Source organism: Bison bison, unplaced genomic scaffold (assembly GCF_000754665.1).
Source record: "Bison bison bison isolate TAMUID 2011002044 unplaced genomic scaffold, Bison_UMD1.0 scf7180017864452, whole genome shotgun sequence".
Taxonomy (NCBI): domain Eukaryota; kingdom Metazoa; phylum Chordata; class Mammalia; order Artiodactyla; family Bovidae; genus Bison; species Bison bison.
Window position 1 is genome coordinate 2849941 of NW_011495014.1, and position 19486 is coordinate 2869426.

The 19486-nt window shown below is 36.8% G+C and overlaps 2 protein-coding genes across 2 annotated transcripts in view; both read left to right on the top strand.

The window, feature by feature from the left end:
- The window catches only part of SCN9A (sodium channel, voltage-gated, type IX, alpha subunit), a 166177-nt gene that overhangs the window by 64219 nt on the left and 82472 nt on the right, over positions 1 to 19486 (top strand). Inside the window, exons 2-7 of the mRNA XM_010858941.1 lie at positions 8156 to 8463; positions 14237 to 14355; positions 14967 to 15056; positions 15622 to 15750; positions 17155 to 17246; positions 18225 to 18434. Coding sequence (XP_010857243.1) covers positions 8206 to 8463; positions 14237 to 14355; positions 14967 to 15056; positions 15622 to 15750; positions 17155 to 17246; positions 18225 to 18434 — 898 coding nt within the window. The 5' untranslated portion in view covers positions 8156 to 8205. The remainder of the gene's footprint in view (positions 1 to 8155; positions 8464 to 14236; positions 14356 to 14966; positions 15057 to 15621; positions 15751 to 17154; positions 17247 to 18224; positions 18435 to 19486) is intronic.
- LOC105002419 (regulator of microtubule dynamics protein 1-like) lies at positions 2645 to 7294 on the top strand. Its single transcript, XM_010859019.1, has 2 exons — positions 2645 to 2720; positions 6505 to 7294. Exons 1-2 carry the CDS (start codon positions 2645 to 2647, stop codon positions 7209 to 7211), a joined length of 783 nt encoding a protein of 260 aa, XP_010857321.1. The 3' UTR covers positions 7212 to 7294.

The window sequence follows — 19486 nt, forward strand, 5'->3', positions numbered from 1 at the left end:
CAAATAAGTACTCCCTTGAAAGGGCAGGATGATTTCAAGTTCTCTATATGTATCTGATGAGTTGATAGACTGGCTTCATTTTAGGATAGGTGAGCAAGAAGAAGAATCCATCTTTCCCCAGACTCTACTCCGCTTTCACCTAAAATGAATATGGACATTCTAGAGGTCTTATCTCAGTTAATTCAGAGATTAACTCTTTGGTTTTAGCCTCAGGATGAATTCTGCTGCCTTATACAGAAGTATAGAGGGAATTGTGGGATAGCGACCTGCAAGTTGTTAAGCTGATAATCCTTGGTTAGTCAACTTGGTTTCTGACATACTTGCTCGTGTGCCAACTCTATGACTTCTGTGCTAGAAAGAAGTATTTCTTTCTTGAACATTCTCAGATGATTGTTTTAGGCCTTGCCTTCTCCTTTTATCTCCTCTCTAGGGTAATCCCATCTGCTATCTCTTTGAAAGTGAAACTGAAGTCCCTCAGTGTCTGATTCTGCAACCCCATGGACTGTAGCCAGCCAGGCTCCTCTGTCCATGGGATTTTCCAGGCAAGAATACTGGAGTGGGTTGCCATTTCCTTCTCCAGGAGATCTTCCCGACCCAGGGATTGAACTTGGTTCTCCCGCATTGTAGGCAGATGCTTTACTATCTGAGGTACCAGGGAAGTCTGTCTGTATCTCTATCGCTGCTGCTGCTGCTGCTAAGTCACTTCAGTCGTGTCCAACTCCGTGCAATCCTATGGACGGCAGCCCACCAGGCTCCCCCGTCTCTGGGATTCTCCAGGCAAGAACACTGGAGTGGGTTGCCATTTCCTTCTCCAATGCATGAAAGTGAAAAGTGAAAGTGAAGTTGCTCAGTCGTGTCCGACTCTTAGCGACCTCATGGACTGCAGCCTACCAGGCTCCTCTGTCCATGGGGTTTTCCAAGCAAGAGTACTGGAGTGGGATGCCATTGCCTTCTCCGATCTCTATCACTGTCTATCGCCATCTCTAGTTTTGTGAAAACTCTTTAGTATCTTTTTTTTGGTTTTCAGTGATGTCATAAAACCCTTGGTTCCCTTCTGTGCATCTTTGTTTTCAATGTAGTGGGGATTTAGAAGCCAAAGAGTGATAAACACATGGAATAAGACCATTGTCATGAACTGGAAGCAGACATTGCTTTGACTGGAAAGATGTATAAGATAAAAATAGGTAGATGGTAGATGCATACGTACATAGGTAATAGCTAGAAAATAAGAGAGTTCAGAATACTTTCATAGATATTAATGCATGGAAATATGGTATTTTCAAATTATAAACTAAAAAGGAAAGAATAAATATTGGCTAATTTTATTAACTGTGTTGTTGCTGTTTAGTCACTAAGTCATGTTCAACTCTTTTGTGACCCTATGGACTGTAGCCTGCCAGGCTCCTCTGTCCTTGGGATTTCCCAGGCAAGAGTACTAGACTTGGGTTGCCATTTCCTTCTCCAGAGGCTCTTCCTGACCCAAGGATTGAACCCATGTCTCTTGCATTGGCAGGGGGAATCTGTACCGCTGAGCCACCAGAGGTCAAATAAATTTCAATGCTTCTGTTTTAAGTACATTTTTTTGATTAAAAAGTATGACATTTTTAATGTTAAAATTTGAAAAAATATAAATAAATTAGTAAATAACTCCTAATCCTTCAGCTAGGAATAGCATTCATTAAATATACAGTACATTTAATTTCATACTTTCAATACATTTTAAAAAAACTAATACAATTATGTAAAGTTTAAAAATAAAATAAAATTTAAAAAAATTAAAAAAATAAAAAATTGAGATGAAAGTAAGTATATGTTTTTGTTTGTGTACCCTATATTCTGTTATTTATATAAGATTTGTAAAATATATTAAATAGTCTTTAAAGCACTCCTTAGACGCCACTCAGTTTCCTATTATATGTTCATTTTTCATTTAATGAAACCCTGACAGTTAGACTTTTGGATTGATTACACTTTTTCAATATTATAAAAATATTGCAGTTATATCTTCATAAATGTTTAAAGACATCTGAGATTATTGCTTTTGGTTACTTTCTTAGAAGGGAAATTATTTGGCAATAAAAATGAATCAACATATTTATTGATAGATATTGCAAAATTACCCTCAAAAATTTGTACACATTATTTTTTCCCATCATCCAGACAGGAGGCTGTGATTTCCCCTCTACCCACCAAACTAGAGGATGATTATGGAATCTGACCCAAAGCTCTTTAACTTACTTTTTTCAAGACCCTCATGTTAAGCAAGGGCTTAACATCTTCCTTCAATTTAGCTTGAGGAAAGTATCTAAAATTGTGGTACCACTGACTTGAATCACCCACCACCCTCACTGTTGGCATATACTTTAGTGACTTTTAAACTGTATGTTGAGAATGTGCATGAATAGAGAGTGAGGACAAGAAAAAACAGGGAAAAAGAAAATAACAATATTGGAAGAGTATTGGATATCTGAGGTCATGACATCTACTTACCAGAATTTCTGTCAAATAATTCTTGAAACATGTGACACCTCCATTTGAATATAAGATGTACAGAAATACCAGCTCCTCAGCCATCTCTTCCCCCAGGAGACCAAGTATGTGTACACTTAAAGTCAATCAGGACAAGTAACCCCTCCTTACCTCTATGATTTCTAGAAGCGTTGAGGAATCTCCTAAGCCCAAACAGCAACTACACTCACCACCTTGTTTCTCAGAGAGAGGTAGTACCATTTCCAAAAGGCTACTAACTTCTGGAATCAAGTGATTTGTGACCACAGTTTTATAAATTGTACCAGGCTTGGCCTGCAAGTGCTAAAACTAAATCATAGCTTCTCCTAAATTAGTCTTACACCAAAAGATATTCTGTGTTTATACTGAGACCATAGAGACTTATGCAGAGATTGGTGTTGAACGTGTGCATTTGTTTCCATTTTCTAAACCTCTTTTCTTGACGGAGGACAGTTTTCATGGATTTCATGATTCTGTTTTCTTAGAAATTGTTTTTAATAGTTTTATGAAGGTGTAGCTTACATATCATAAAAATCATCCTTTAAAGTGTAAATTCAGTGATTTATAGCATAGTTACAGAGTTGCACAATCATTGCGTTATCTAATTTTAGAACTTTTTCTCATCTCTCTGAGAAGCTTCATTCCTATTAACCATTAACCCCATCACCATTAATGGTCATTTCTCACTATCCCCGCCTGCTGGCCTCTGGCAACAGTAATGTTCTTTTTGTCTCTGAGGATGTATCTATTCTGGACATTTCACATGGATGGAACCATCCAGCCTTTTGCCATTTGGATCTGGCTACATTCATGGGGTTTTCAGGGTTCATCTGTGTTGTAACATGAGTCCATATTTTGCTAATTTTTATTTTCATGTAATATTCCATTATGTGGACACACTGCATTTTGTCAGTTGACAGACATTTGGATTGTTTCCACTATTTGGCTATTAAGAATAATGCTGCTATGCACATTCATGTACAAGTTTTATGGGGACGTGTTTTAAATTCTTTTGAGTACTTACGGAGTAGTGAAATGATGAGTCATGATTCATTCTCTCATGAGTCACCCTGGCCTGCTTTTGAATGTGCACATTGAGATATTCCTTATCTTTCACTACTTTCTTAAAAAAAAAAGTCATCTCAGCTTTAGTTTCCATCAAAATAAATAAATAATAAATGTTTCTTCTTATTGGTTTGAATTTATAGAAACAATGGAGTAAATGAATGCATGCATGCTAAGTTGTTTCAGTCATGTCCAGCTCTTTGCAATCCTTTGGACTGTAGCCCATCAGGGTATATTCCCAACTCAGGGACTGAATCCACATCTCTTACAATTCCTGCATTGGCAGGTGGGTTCTTTACCACCAGCACCCCTGAGAAGTCCAATGAAGTAAATAATCTTAGTCAAATACTTTAAAACCCAGGAAAGCCAGCAAACATGTAGTCATTAACTGTTCAAAAGCAATATTATTAGCTGCTTGTGGCCAGCAGCATAGACTTTGTTCTTTTCTATAATTATAAAATTCTATAATTCTGAATCCAGGTAGAGATATGTTCTTATTTCTAATTATGCCATTGCATGGCTTTCAACATGTTCTTTCCCGTGAATGATTGCTATATGTCTACTATTTACAAGAGGGTTTTAGTTTCTGCATATTTGGAGAGGATACTAAAAGAGTCCTGGAATTTGTCAGAAATGTTTGAAATTTTGTTCTTAAATCAGAGAATTCACTACTTCCTCTTACATATGGTACCCTCTCTCCTGATCCATGCCTAATCTCTCTATCTTTGTTTCTACATTCAATATATAAAAAAAGAATGTGAGTTAAACTAATTGTATTGTCCTTTACTATGGTCAAACCAGGTTTGTCTGTATGATTCGGTTCAATTGGTATTCCTTTTTAGAAGTTTCATAAACACAGAAGCTGTGTTTTCTCCTTACTCTCACAGCTCTATATATCTGATATAGAAACATGCCCAGATTAACTATTTGGTAAAATTATTTTAAATGAATATGAGTTAGCAAAGTTAAAAAGAAATGTGATAAGACACTGCCATGGCAAAACCCAGATTCAAGTGTGTGGTGGTTTAGTTGCTAAGTTGTGTCCAACTCTTGTGACCTAATGGAGTGTAGCCTGCCAGGGAATCTTCCTGACCCAGGGATCGAGCCTGGGTCTCATGCATTGCAGGCATATTCTTTACTGACTGAGCTGTGTGATAAAACATAAAAAGGTTATTTTTCAGAAAAGCTAAATTTGCTTTATAAGTTTTTACATAAATTTACATTGCAAAATGATTGTTTTTATGTTGTTTTTAAACTGGCTTTCCACCTTTAAAAAATGCATAGATTTCTGATAAGGGCTTCCTTGGTGGCTCAGAGAATAAAGAATCTCCCTGCAATGCAGGAGACCCAGGCTCGATCCCTAGGTCAGGAAGATCCCTATAGAAGGGAATGGCAATCCACTCCAGTATTCTTGCCTGGAGAATTCCGTGAACAGTGGACACAGGTGGGCTACAGTCTGTGGTGTTGTAAACAATTGGACACGACTGAGCGACTAACACTACTACTTACTAAGGGTTGTTATTCTTATACTGTGCTCAAGTGGCTAAGGGGAAGAGTCATCCATTTTGCTCTAAACATAACTAGAGTTGATTTTAACATGGGAAGCGGAGAAATCTGTAAAAGAAAGAATAATTAGTTTCAGCTTCCTTTCACTTCTTTTTCTGAATCTATATAACCTGTGTTGTCACTATTGTGATTTGCTTAATTTTTACGTTTCACAATGGAAAATAAAAGAGCAGACCATGGCTTCTCTTAGCTCATCCTCCCTTTGTGTATCAAGATCACTTAATGCACAGTCTTTCAAGCTTTTCACAGCGGGTTGACATACTAGAAGTTGGTGTATCCCAACACTCAGGCAATCCTGATGCAGAAGGACTCATTTTTATTTCCCAGTGGAGGCGTTATAAAGTTACCTTGACTCAATGAAATAATGCACCTATCATTTTAAAAATAAGAACTGTGATTTTTATGCTCTTTTATTTAGAACATTCCAAAATAATAATATATAATTTTTAAATTTTTCTTTCCTGCACTTTTTGTGTTGTTTTGTATATACATGTAAGTCAATTAAGGAAGTCATAATTTGAGTGCCTATCATAGTTTCCCACCACTTCATGGGAAATAGATGGGGAAACAGTGGAAACAGTGTAAGACTTTATTTTTCTGGGCTCTAAAATCACTGCAGATGGTGACTGCAGCCATGAAATTAAAAGATGCTTACTCCTTGGAAGGAAAGTTATGACCAACCTAGATAGCATATTCAAAAGCAGAGACATTACTTTGCCAACAAAGGTTCGTCTAGTCAAGGCTATGGTTTTTCCTGTGGTCATGTATGGATGTGAGAGTTGGACTGTGAAGAAGGCTGAGCACCGAAGAACTGATGCTTTTGAACTGTGGTGTTGGAGAAGACTCTTGAGAGTCCCTTGGACTGCAAGGAGATCCAACCAGTCCATTCTGAAGGAGATCAGCCCTGGGATTTCTTTGGAAGGAATGATGCTAAAGCTGAAACTCTAATACTTTGGCCACCTCATGCGAAGAGTTGACTCATTGGAAAAGACTCTGATGCTGGGAAGGATTGGGGGCAGGAGGAGAAGGGGACGACAAAAGATGAGATGGCTGGATGGCATCACTGACTCAATGGACGTGAGTCTGAGTGACTCCGGGAGTTGGTGATGGCCAGGGAGGCCTGGCGTGCTGTGATCATGGGGTCACAAAGAGTCGGACACGACTGAGCAACTGATCTGATCTGATCATAGTTTTTTTTTTAACTTTAAAAATTGATGGAGTAGGAAATGGCAACCCACTCCAGTATGCTTGCCTGGAGAATCCCATGGACAGCAGAGCCTGATGGGCTGCAGTCCCTGGGGTCTCAGAGTCGGACATGACTGAGCGCACCACAGCAGCAGCAATAACAAAGGCTCTGTGTGGAAGTATTCAAAATTGAAGAAGTCCTTGAACAAGCAGACTACTTATATGAAAGTGGAGAAACAGAAAAACTTTACCAGTTGCTAACCCAGTACAAGGAAAGTGAAGATGCAGAGTTACTGTGGCATTTGGCACGGGCATCACGTGATGTAGCTCAGCTTAGTGGGACCTCGGAAGAGGAGAAAAAGTTCTTGGTATATGAAGCCCTAGAGTATGCGAAAAGGGCACTAGAGAAAAACGAATCCAGTCGTGCGGCCCATAAGTGGTATGCAATCTGTATTGGTGATGTTGGAGATTATGAAGGAATCAAGGCTAAAACTGCAAATGCCTACATTATCAAGGAGCATTTTGAGAAAGCAATTGAACTGAACCCTAAAGACACTACTTCAATTCACCTTATGGGTATTTGGTGTTACACAGTTGCTGAAATGCCTTGGTATCAAAGAAGGATTGCTAAAGTGCTGTTTGCAACTCCGCCTAGCTCCACCTATGAGGAGGCCCTAGGCTACTTTCACAGGGCAGAGCAAGTGGATCCAAACTTCTACAGCAAAAACTTGCTCCTTCTAGGAAAGACATATTTGAAGCTGCACAACAAAAAGTTCGCTGCCTTCTGGCTAACAAAGGCCAAGGACTACCCAGTGCACACAGAGGAGGATAAACAGATACAGACAGAAGCTGCTCAGCTACTTACAGGTTTCAGTGACAAGAACTGAGAATTTTTCAATGAAGTACCTAAGGAGCATTGCCTTTTCATCAGATTTTAAAGATAATAAATACATTAACTATAAAAAAAAAATTGAATCTTTCCCCAAACATTTCCAAAATTCCTTTTATCTTCTTTGTTCTTCTAAAACATTTCCCTAAATCATTTTTAATTCAAAATGTAAAAATGTTTTCTGATTTGTAAAATGGCATGTATTTATTGTGTGTGTGTGTGTGTTAGTCGCTCAGTCGTGTCTGACTCTTTGGAACCCCATGGACTGTAGCCCGCCAGGCTCCTCTGTCCATGAAATTCTTCAGGCAAGAATAGTGGAGTGGGTTGCCATTCCCTTCTCCAGGGAATCTTCCTGAACTAGGGATCAAACCCAGTCTCCTACATTGTAGGCAGATTCTTTACCATCTGAGCTACCAGGGAAGCCTATGTATTTATTGTAAGAAAATCTAAATGTGTAAAATAGAGTAAAACAATCTTCTACCGCTTCACTTTATAGAAATGAGTTTCTTTAAGAGAGAGAAGCAGAGACTGTGAGTATGTCAGAATAGGATCAGGTGATGCAGAAAGAGGAGAACTGGGACATGGTGCTGTCAGAAGTCCTATCACAGAGATTTTTAAACAAGGGAAGTTGAATTGCACTAAGAGTAAGCACAGATGAAAAGAAAACTGAATTAAGCATTTTTAATTAAGTTGTCACTAAGATCCACAAAGTACTAAGTTCAAGTTCTTAAGTAAAGTTCATTAGAGGGCATGGGAAGTAAGTCATGTACATGGTAGTCACTTAGTAAGTGCCCATTCAACATGATGGTAATTATGTGAACACATTACTTCTTGCAATTGAAACCAGAATCTGTTTTTTATTATTACTATAATTATTATTATTATTTGTTAAGTGTCATTCTTGACTGGCAAACAGTTAAAGCTTTCTTTATTTCTCCTTAGGCCTCTTATGTAAGGAGTTGAAGGGGAAATAAAACATACAGGATGAAAAGATGGCAATGTTGCCTCCCCCGGGACCTCAGAGCTTTGTCTTCTTCACAAAACAGTCTCTTGCCCTCATTGAACAACGTATTGCTGAAGGAAAAGCAAAGGAACCCAAAGAAGAAAAGAAAGACGATGACGATGAAGGGCCGAAGCCAAGCAGTGACTTGGAAGCCGGCAAGCAGCTGCCCTTCATCTATGGGGACATTCCTCCGGGCATGGTGTCGGAGCCCCTGGAGGACTTGGACCCTTACTATGCAGACAAAAAAGTGAGTTTATTGTGCCTGCAATGGTGTAGTTTCTCTTTACCTCTTTTGTACAAACAGATACTGAGATTAAGAGGAATTTAGTGAAAAATTACATCATGAAAACATGTTTAGTTAAAAATGCATATGTAGGATATTTCAGAATATGTACTTTTTCTAATTTTTCATCAAAACTGATTCTGTCACTGGCATACTATTTTGATTTTTTTTTTGAAAATAGTGTTCAGTATCATGTTCTGCCCTTTAGACATGACATAAGTGCATCCTCATAGAAACAAAATAACTGTCAATGTGAGAAGTAAGACCTGGGTAAACGTCCAGAATGCATTTTCATGGAGGTGTCAGTTGAATCCGTGGGAATATATAAAATCACTTAACTAATTATAGGGTTTTGAGAGCCACTCATTTAGGGGGTTGGAGAGAATGGAGAATCTGAGATGGTCAGAAAGGTAAGACATAAATAAGAAAATTTTCCACTATTCAAGAAAAAAAGGAAAGAGAATATCTCATAAAATTACTCAGGAAGCTGAGGCTGGATAAAGACTATTGGAATGAACAAGGAGGATGAGTTGGTAACTTTTTTGCAAGCAGTTTATGTTGATGGAAATCAAAGCAAGAGAGTAGCAACTCTGCTCAAAACTCTGTAATGGCCTATATGGGAAAAGAATCTTAAAAAAAAAGAGAGGATATATGTATAACTGATTCCCTTTGCTGTATGCCTGAAACTAATACAACATTGTAATTAACCATACTCTGTTCATTTTTTTAAAAAAGCAAGATAGTGTTGGACAGCAAGTGAAAAGAGGAAGTTTGAGAAATTTCCATCAGAAAGATGGTCACTTAAGGCAACAGAAAAATTGAAAACATTTTTTTTTTAAATAATGAAACGTTGCAGTTACAGTTTTTTTAGTATTTATTTTTGGCTGTGCTAGGCCTTCCTTGCTGTGTGCAGGCTTTCTCTCGTTGTGGCGAGCAAGGGCTAGTCTGTAGCTGTAGTGTGTGGGCTTCTCATTGCAGTGGCTTCTCTTGCTGTAGAACATGGGCTTCAGTAGTTGTGGCACACAGGCTTAGTTGTCCCATGGCATGTGGAATCTTCCAGACCAGGTATCAGACGCATGTCGCCTTGCATTGGTAGGCATATTCTCAAGCACTGGACCACCAGGGAAGTCCCTTGAAAACCTTTTTTACATAGAGTATAAATAGCATGTTTAAAAGTGGAGAAAAATTATTCCCAGAGAGGAAAATACAGAAGGTTGAGTAAAGTAGTTAGTTGCTGATGTTAACAGACAAGGGATAAACCACAAGTCGACTTGAATTTGCATTAGAAAACTTCAGAAAAGTGGAGAGAAGCCTTACTGTGTGAGCCTTGTAGGGCAAATACGATGATTTAAGATATGTTGAAGTAAATGTAGGGACATCTGAGGAAATGCACGTTAAATACTGTCAATATTTTCCATGCTACAGGAGTGGAAGCTGTCCTTTGAGAGTCAGTCTTGGGAACAAGGAAATGGGAGAGTTTGAAACAATTGCTGTAAAGATAATTCTACCAACAAAATGAGAAGGAGGTTACTGTCATTTTTGAGACAGTAGCAGATACAACCAGATATAACTTGACAAAGAAGAGACAGTACAGGATAAAATCAGCAGGTTCCCTAACTTTCTCCCAATAAAGCTTTGCTGCACAGCACCTGCAGACTTACCGTCAAGAGGTCAAGAGAGGCAGGATAAAGTCTGTTTAAAAGTTATTTTGATTTAAGATATAAATAAAAGGGCACATTTCTTGATAAGATAACTAGCAGACAAAATAAGGAATAGTAAAATGTCTTGTGAAATAGAAAATGTGATTACCTTAATTTTGATGGTATAAACACATCTACTATGAATAACAATGCATAATTTTTTGCCTCATATTAAAATCAGCATGTCAACAAACTGACAGCATGTCAAACAAGCAGAATACCTGAGAAGCCTTTGAGATAATACCCAGCATTCTTATTCACCCATCAGTACTCCGACACAGAAGAAAAGAAAGCTAACATGTTTTTAGGGTCTCTGTGATAGACACTGGATTTTTCGTACAAATTAGGAACATATTCACCACAACTGGGAGAGATAGAAATTAATAAAGGATTCAAGGAAATTAATTAACTCACAAAATGTTACATAAACACTCGTAAATTCCGTCCTAGATTTTTTAGTTCAAGTTGATTTGACTCCCTCCTGAGATGTTGTCCGGCATCTCTTAGTTTGGTTTTGTTTCTGTTGTATAGCAACTACTGTGCTCACAACTTTACAAAAATGAATGAGACAATGAGTGGATAAATAATGAAATAGGCAAAATTAAAAATGCTTTCTCATTTTACTTATTGATATTACTTCATCCTGAAAAATGTCTGGCTCCTGCATTTCCCATTTCCAGAGAGGGCCTGGATGTAATTTAACCAGCCTCCTTAAGGAGGAAAAAATCTTTCTGGAGTAAATCCCAGTTCAGAGACATAAACTAATATTGGCTTAAAGTGACTTGGGAGGTAAGAAGAAAATGTTTGCATTTGGAGGATGAAAAATGGAATCATTTAACTCTGGGATAGACTAGTGTAACAGAGAATATTTGGGTGGGACTCCAATCGCTCGCTTTGGCACCAGCTCCTTTCAGATGTGACACCAACCATGTTAAAAGCACAACGCACGTCTGCATCAGAATATAATACTTAGGTAGAGCTAAGTCAGACTAAGTAATCTATTTTTCATGGCCCTTTCTTAACAGATAAATAAATACCCAAAGGGATTATTGAGTCTTCTTATTTTTATTTTTTGGTTTGGAGCTTTAAATGATCAACTTTCGGTGCTGTGTCCTAGCTCCTCAGTCATTCTTGGTTAAAATAGTTTGGACATCCCCTTGCAACTTCAGGTTGACTTTCATGTGGATTGAGTCTTTAATGTTTCAGGTTATTCGCACTAATAGATGAGAACTTTATTTCTGCTACACTATAATCATTGCTTGGATTAAAAATCTTAATGACTCCTGATTTGACTTAGGTTCAGATTTTAACTTATGCTTGAGTGTAATGGTCAATGCTTTGTTAAAAAAAAAAAAGAACATTTAATAAATTAATGTAGAGGTATGTAGAGGTTAGGGCTTCATTTTCATATATGATAAATGTATTAAGTGGCTTCCCAGGTGGCCCTAGTGGTAAAGAACTCACCTGCCAATACAGGAGACATAAGAGATGTGGGTTTGATTCCTGGAGTGGGAAGATTCCCTGGAGGAGGGCATGGCAACCCACTCCCATATTCTTGCCTGGAGAATCCCATGGACAGAGGAGCCAGGTGAGCTGCAGTCTATAGGGTAACACAGAGTCAGACAGGACTGAAGTGACTTAGCATGCATACATGTTCCCAACATTTACCAAGAAGTTACAATGTACCAGAACTTAAAAGCTTCACAGACACTGAGTGCTGGCTCTCAAGTTGTGAAATGGTAGATCAAGTGTTTAGAATACTATCTGTCTAACTCCAAAGCTTATACTCGTAATTTCATAATTCTCGATTTTATGTTCAATAAATTATTAAATAAGTGAGCCATATTAAAATAATTTATTCAGACATTGACATCTGTGCATTTGCTAGCAGGAATTTAGAGTTTTCTAGAGATACTCATTCTGCTACTCAAAATTTCATATCTGTTCTCCCATCTGTAATTAACTAGTGGCTATGTATAAATCCAGACAATCCTAAAGAAGTTTTTAATGTAAATGAAAATTGGGAATTTGAATTTAAAAATAGTAAGCCAAGTCTTTTTTTTTTTTTTAATTTCAAGTACAAGTTAACTTGATCTTGCCAAGTTGAGGCAGTAATATTTTCATGTTAGCTCAGGTGACTTCTGTTTCATGAAGCCTCCCTGATTATTCCAATAGACATAAGACCCTGCTCCCTCTTCACTCTCATGCTCTGCCATTTGAATTTCTCTGTATGATACCTGTCATGTCATGCCTTCTATTAGAGTTGTGCTGTCTGCTTAGTCACTCAGTCGTGTCTGACTCTTTATGACCCCATGGACTGTAGCCTGCCAGGCTTCTCTGTCCATGGAGGTTCTCTAGGCAAGAATACTGGAGGGGCTGCCATGCCCTCCTCCAGGGAATCTTCCCAACCTAGGGATCAAACCCAGGTCTCCCATGTTGATTCTTTACTTTCTGAGCCACCAAGGAAGCCCTGTATTAGTTACTGTGCTCTTAATCACTTTTCTCTGAAACCTCTTGAATGCAAAATTCATGCCTCACTTATGTTCAAATTCATTTCAGTGTCTCTTATGCCATAGTTGCTCCCAGGTGGCACTAGTGGTTAAAAAAAAGCTTGCTATCAATGCAAAAGAGACTTAAGAGACACTGGTTTGATCCCTGGGTCAGGAAGATCCCCTGGAGGAGGGCATGGCAACCCACTAGAGTATTCTTGCTTGGAAAATCCCATGGACAGAGAAACCTGGCAGGCTACAATCTAAAGGGCCGCAAAGAGTTGACAAAAGTGAAGCGACTTGGCACACACTCATGTTCACGAGACAATTGTAGAAAATATTAGATGAATGAATTTTAAAAAGCACAGTGCATTGAGATTTAAGAAAGCAATAATTGTACTCAAACATGAGGTATTAATTTTGAAACTAATTTTCAATATAACAGTGAACTTTATGTTCAATTATGTTTTAACATAACTGGTATAGTAAAAGAGACCAGGAGTATAAAAAGTTGACCTAAGATAGTTCTCGTTTGTTTTCTCAGGAACACTACCACATACAAAAGCAAGATTACCCAGTTATAGCTCTAAAATTTGCTGGAAGATATTTATTACATATGTTTACCACTCATAAACATATATAAAATTCAGAGTCAACATCAAAAAGACCAAAAATAAGTGTCTTCTGTTAATAGATAGCACGAGGAATTTGCTTGCCAGCCACAGATAAGTAAGAGCAGGCTTTGAACTTAAGTCTTTCTGGTTTCCAAGCCAATTCCTTAGGTTGTTTTAATGTTTTGTTGTTATTGCTGTTTATTTGTTTGGCTTTTAAATTTTTCAACTAAATACCAAAGCCATGGAGAATGTAACTCATTATTCAGTGGTTACATATTTTTTCAATGGTTCTATTCACATTTCAAAAAATTACCATGAATAGTAGCAAGCAAGTTCTTTAACTTGTGTTCTTTTATTTTAGCTGTTATTAGTATTATATGTAAAATAGGAAAATCAAATTGAGTAATAGGATTTTTCAACTCTAATGTTCCTTAAATTCATGAAAATATTTTGAAAACTCATATTTTAGAACATTTGCTACTAACCCTGACAATAGCTAGGAAGTATTACAATTCTCAAAGCAACATGATAAAAATCAGGGATAGCTGGTTGCTATTGGGTTTGCATAAAATGCAATGCAATGGTACAAGGAAGTTGTACTTAAAATAATTCCAGTGGCCACAAGTTATTGTTACTGATTTGAATGTTAAGGGGTATAAAAAAGAGAACACTGCATTTTGAAAGCTGTAAATAATACATACCCATAAATGGCTCACTTCTTACTTTATTGAAGAAATGGACAATGGACTTGGAGTTCATTGGCTAACATGACGTGAATATCTCCATCAATGGCTTTGGAACCATATTGCTTGAGTCTGATGGCAGTGTTTCTTTAATATGACTCTACCACATGCAGAGGTAAACTGTAGCTATTAATGTACTAGATTGAAATTTTGGAATTTCAATTCATACTGTTTTCTTTTTGCTCCTGCAGACTTTCATAGTGTTGAACAAAGGGAAAGCAATCTTCCGTTTCAATGCCACACCTGCTTTGTACATGCTCTCTCCTTTCAGTCCTCTCAGAAGAATATCTATTAAGATTTTAGTACATGCATATCCTTTTTAAAATGCTTACTTACAGTGGTTCTTTAAAATGTAGTTTTTGGCTATTTTATTTAAACATAGAGTTTTCTTTCCTACCTGAGAAGACTCAGGTCTATCAATCTCAGTATAATTTGGTGCAGATCTCTGCATAGATTGGGAGTTTGGCAATTTGGGGCTTCCCAGGTGGTACCAGTGGTAAAGAACCCACCAGCTAATGCAAGAGACGTAAGAGATGCAGGTTTGATCCCTGGGTCAGGAGGATCTCCTGGAGGAGGGCATGGCAATCCACTCCAATATTCTTGCCTGGAGAACCCCATGGACAGAGGAGCCTGGTGAGCTACAGTCCATAGGTTTGCAAAGAGTTGGACATGACGGAAGTGACTTAGCATGCATGCATGCGTTCATTATATCATCATCATCATGGCAATTTTAGTATTTTAGGATAAATTGCTTTTATCCATTACTCTTTTGTTCGGAGAGGTTTTGTTTTTTTTTTTTAAGTCTATAGGCTCTTTTAGAATTATTTTCTAAGGAAAATTGTCAGCATTTCAACAAATGTCGTTATCAGATATTCAAAGTTACCATGTGTTCTTTGATCATATTCCTTGACTCTAAGCTACCGCATTCAGCATGCTTATCATGTGCACTATTCTGACGAACTGCATATTTATGACCATGAGTAATCCTCCAGACTGGACCAAGAATGTAGAGTAAGTGGGTATAAGTACATTTTAATATAGTCTTACTATGGTTGTTATCCTTCCTTTTTCATACCAGGAAGTTACTGCATGTATAAAAATTGTGGTGATTATCTTCCCATGTTCTATAGTTACTGTACTTTCAATTAGTTTTTCTCCTTTATTAACCTGCTAACATTAGAAAAGAATAATACATGTTACAGTCTTTTCTAGAAAAAAAGATCTTACCAGATACCCTGCCTGTTCTTAGACATGTCACGTATCTCTTGTCCTTGGATGTATTTCAGATAGGAACAATACAGGAATTTTCTAGGCAGATCTCATACCTGTGTTCTTAGTAAATACCTTTACTTTAAAATACCTCTACTTTCTGGGAGTGTTTCTGACATATACATTTCAAGATTTTCTGGAAAGATCTTAATTGTAATTTATTCTAATAGAATGGGCCCCTTAATCATCAGCCATACTCTAATCAGTGTCTTCCTTTGGTTGATCTGAGAAAAATAATTATAAAGGCTTACCTGGTACCATCTTCTTTTCACAATGGATTAATATCACAATGGACTCTTTTACCTAGGTACACTTTTACTGGAATATATACATTTGAGTCACTTGTGAAAATCCTTGCAAGAGGATTCTGTGTAGGAGAATTCACTTTTCTTCGTGACCCATGGAACTGGCTTGATTTCATAGTCATTGTCTTTGCGTAAGTATTTATTTTTTGAAACTCCAAACTCATGAAAATCTCAGAGAGCACAGTGTCCCAGTGAGAAAGAACTTTGGGATCAGACTTTTCCTGCATATAATAGTTTGATTTAAAAGATACTGCATGGAAACTAGTCATCAAAAAATGGTAATAATTTTTCAGAAAGAGCATTTCCCACTCAAACATGTATATATGATATTGTTATAATAGAGGATCTTCCTCTGTGCTCAGCATGTGGAAGGATAGCATATGTGGAGGCAGTTAGAGTCACACTTTTCCCAAATTCTTATTTAATATCTGGTGAAACCGATAAAAGAAACAGAGAAAACTCGGGCATTTATTATTAGCATGGTGCTCTTTCTATTAATGTATATTATTCAAGAACTAATAAAATATAGAAGCAAATCTTTTCATAAGAACTGTCACTGCATACTGAACCTAACATTAATGCATTGTGTGTATATTACATAAGCATCTACAGTTTATTTTCATGGGAAAAATATCACATTAAGATATAATTTTAGCTTATTTATATTGCTGCTCTTTTCCTAACTATATTTGTCAGAACATTTCTTTAGTTTTAACATCTCAAACCTAAATGCAATATTTTCCCTCTGTCATTTTGAAGTGTAAAAGTAATACGTGTTCATTGGAGGGATTTAGACAATAGAAAGGGTCTTGAGATTTCTGGTCTCCAATTCTGTACACCTGCCCCACCTCTTTGTCCTTCATCCATGACTACTGTAGGTCCACCCACCACCTGCTAAGATAACACTGTGTCAAAGAAGGCTGCATCTTCTCAGGGGTCTCCTTTTTTATTGAGTATAAATTACATGCCATAAACTTTATCTTTTTTTAAAGTATAAAATTCAGTGTTTTATAGTATGTTCATAAAGTTATGCAACAATCACCACCCTCTAACTCCAGAAAATTTTCATTATCCCAGAGAGCAGTCACTTTCCTTCCCTTCTTCCCCCAAGTCCCTGGAAAATACTCATCTATCTTCTGTATCTGGATTTGCCTAATGTAGACATTTCACATGAGTGGAATCTTAAAATATGTGGCCTTTTGTGGCTGGTTTCTTTTAATTAGCATACAGTTGTTAAGATTTGCTGATGGTGTTTTGTAGAACATTATCAATATTACCATAATATTGAAGTCTAGTCATTGAAGCATTTCATCATTTATTTAGGCATTTAAGTGTATGAAGCCATTTTAATATTTGCATTTTGCTCACATCAAATGACTCAAATCAAATTAAATTAGTAATGATAGAAGCAAAAGATTTGCACAACTATAAATTTAAATAAGAAGTTCCAAGCATAGGAAACACCTTGACTAAAGGCACAGGTAAGTATCATAGACTCTATCTAAATTCTGAATAACTCTGATTTAATTCTGCAGGTATTTAACAGAATTTGTAAACCTAGGCAATGTTTCAGCTCTTCGAACTTTCAGAGTGTTGAGAGCTTTGAAAACTATTTCTGTAATCCCAGGTAAGAAGTAACTGGTGCGAAGCATTAGGTCACTCATAACTCCAACTATTTGGGAGTTGTTCTTTGTGTGTGTGTGTGTGTGTGTGGGTGTGTGTTGTCACCGTGTTTGTGTATAAACTCCCCTATTTCAGATATGTGACAGAGTTTGTGGACCTGGGCAATGTCTCAGCGTTGAGAACCTTCAGAGTTCTCCGAGCTTTGAAAACAATTTCAGTCATTCCAGGTGAGAGTGGGGTTAAACACCAGGGCTGACTTTGATCTTTTGAAGGAAAAAACAATAAAAACTTAATCTTAACATAATTTTAATTAAATCTGATCTCATGTCTTTCATAATTGTTATGAAAAGTCAGCCTTTGAGTTTAATCAATTGCATGAGTCTTAGAGGATGAAGATGGCCATTTGGTTCACATCTCAACTTGAAATTTTTCCTCCTGTTTAACAGTTTATTTTCCATTTTGCTTATCCAGGAATAAAAATTTCAATTTGTTTTACTCCTTTTCTTAGAGTGAAGAAAAGAGATATAAAAATATTAGCATGGGGAGGATTGCATGACACAATGCTTTTTTCTTTCCTCAACAAACCATTTCTTTACTGAAAACAGTTGTCACTGTATCCTGTAATTCAGCCTCTGTTTTGGTCATTATAAAGAGATGGTTTGTCTGACAGACATTTACTGAACTGACACAAGTTATTTTTTCAAGTGAGTGTGGCTATGATTTGAGCAACCAAATTATTCATTTTGACTGGTTATTCTCTGGAAATACTTTAAAGTTTTTAGTCATTTGCTGCAATATACAGAAATGAAATATATAAAACAGCAGATCCCCCTTTTGAGCTGGTAGACTTTTTTTGAACTAGGTTATTTAAGATCATTGATTTGATAAAGTGCATGCACTTCTAGGAAAGCTTGTATTTTGCTTTTGTTTTTCATTTAGAAACTTTATTTCATTTTGAACACCTTTTCTTCGCTGTATTCAGGCCTGAAGACCATCGTGGGGGCCCTGATCCAGTCTGTGAAAAAGCTCTCAGATGTCATGATCCTGACTGTGTTCTGTCTGAGCGTGTTTGCTCTGATTGGGCTGCAGCTCTTTATGGGCAACCTGAAGCATAAATGCGTGCAGAGTTCACTTGCAAATAATGAAACAATGGAAAACATATTGAACACCCTCGATGAAGAAGAATATGCAAGTAAGAATACCTCTGTAGTTGCTAATAGGTTGAAATAAGGCTAAGAGCATTGTTCTCTTTTGGCAATGAAATGTTGCTTTCATTTTAATTATTTCAAAACCACTCAAATATACAGAAAGTTGCAACAGTGTGAGTTTTTATTATGTTGTATTTTCATAAATTTCCCTTGGATCTAAGCTTTCTAGCAGCTCTAATATTGAGAACTTGGGATAGTTCCATAATTCTCAATTTCTATAAAATAAAAAAGAATAAATTCGGCTGTAGAGAAATAAATCTAGCTATAAATTAATGGTATTGACCATTAGATTTCATCATGAACTATATGTTTATATACTGTAGTTTTATTGTACAGTTTATGCTTACATTTTTTATAGTATGATTTATTATATAATAATACAATTACATTTTTATACTGGTATTATTTTTATAACATTAATCATGGTACAATGTCAATTATCACATATTAAAATATTTGTCTCAATATATTTCTAAAGATTTGTATAAGCAGAGAAATTTATTCAGCTTCATCTTATTATATTAAGCTCTATCCTCCTATTATAACCAATGATGTGTTTCACAGAGCTTTCTAATGGCTCCCCTCAATCTAGCTAATAGACCATGAAGTTTAATTCCTCAGAACTTGTTCTGTAGGTATCATTTCAGATGATATGTATACACAGTCCCAGAAGTCTACTTAATTCATGAATATATTTTTGAGTATCTTACAGAAAGCATAAATTGTATGTTTCCTAACAGTTATCTCCTACCACAGTTCCTTTCACCAAAGCTGATTAGTTTGAGTGAGAATGAGGTCTGACAAGATTGTACTTTCTGTCTCACACCTGCAGTGTGTCTGTATGATGTTACCCACAGAACCCATGAAAGTTAATAGATAATTGAATCCAGAGGTAAATGGATATACAAGTGCCTTAGATAGAAGGGGATCAGGAAAAAAAAAAAAAGAAGAAGAAGGGGATCAGGGAGTAAAGGTCAGGGGTTAATTCTCCTTAAATAATAAAGCGTCATATGCATCTTTTTTTTTTAAACTCAGT

Coding starts and splice junctions, on each gene's coding strand:
- LOC105002419 (XM_010859019.1), top strand. CDS start 2,645: ATGATTTCTAGAAGCGTTGAGGAATCTCCTAAGCCCAAACAGCAACTA. Junction 2,721..6,504: donor ACCTTGTTTCTCAGAGAGAG/GTAGTACCATTT, acceptor TCTGTGTGGAAG/TATTCAAAATTGAAGAAGTC.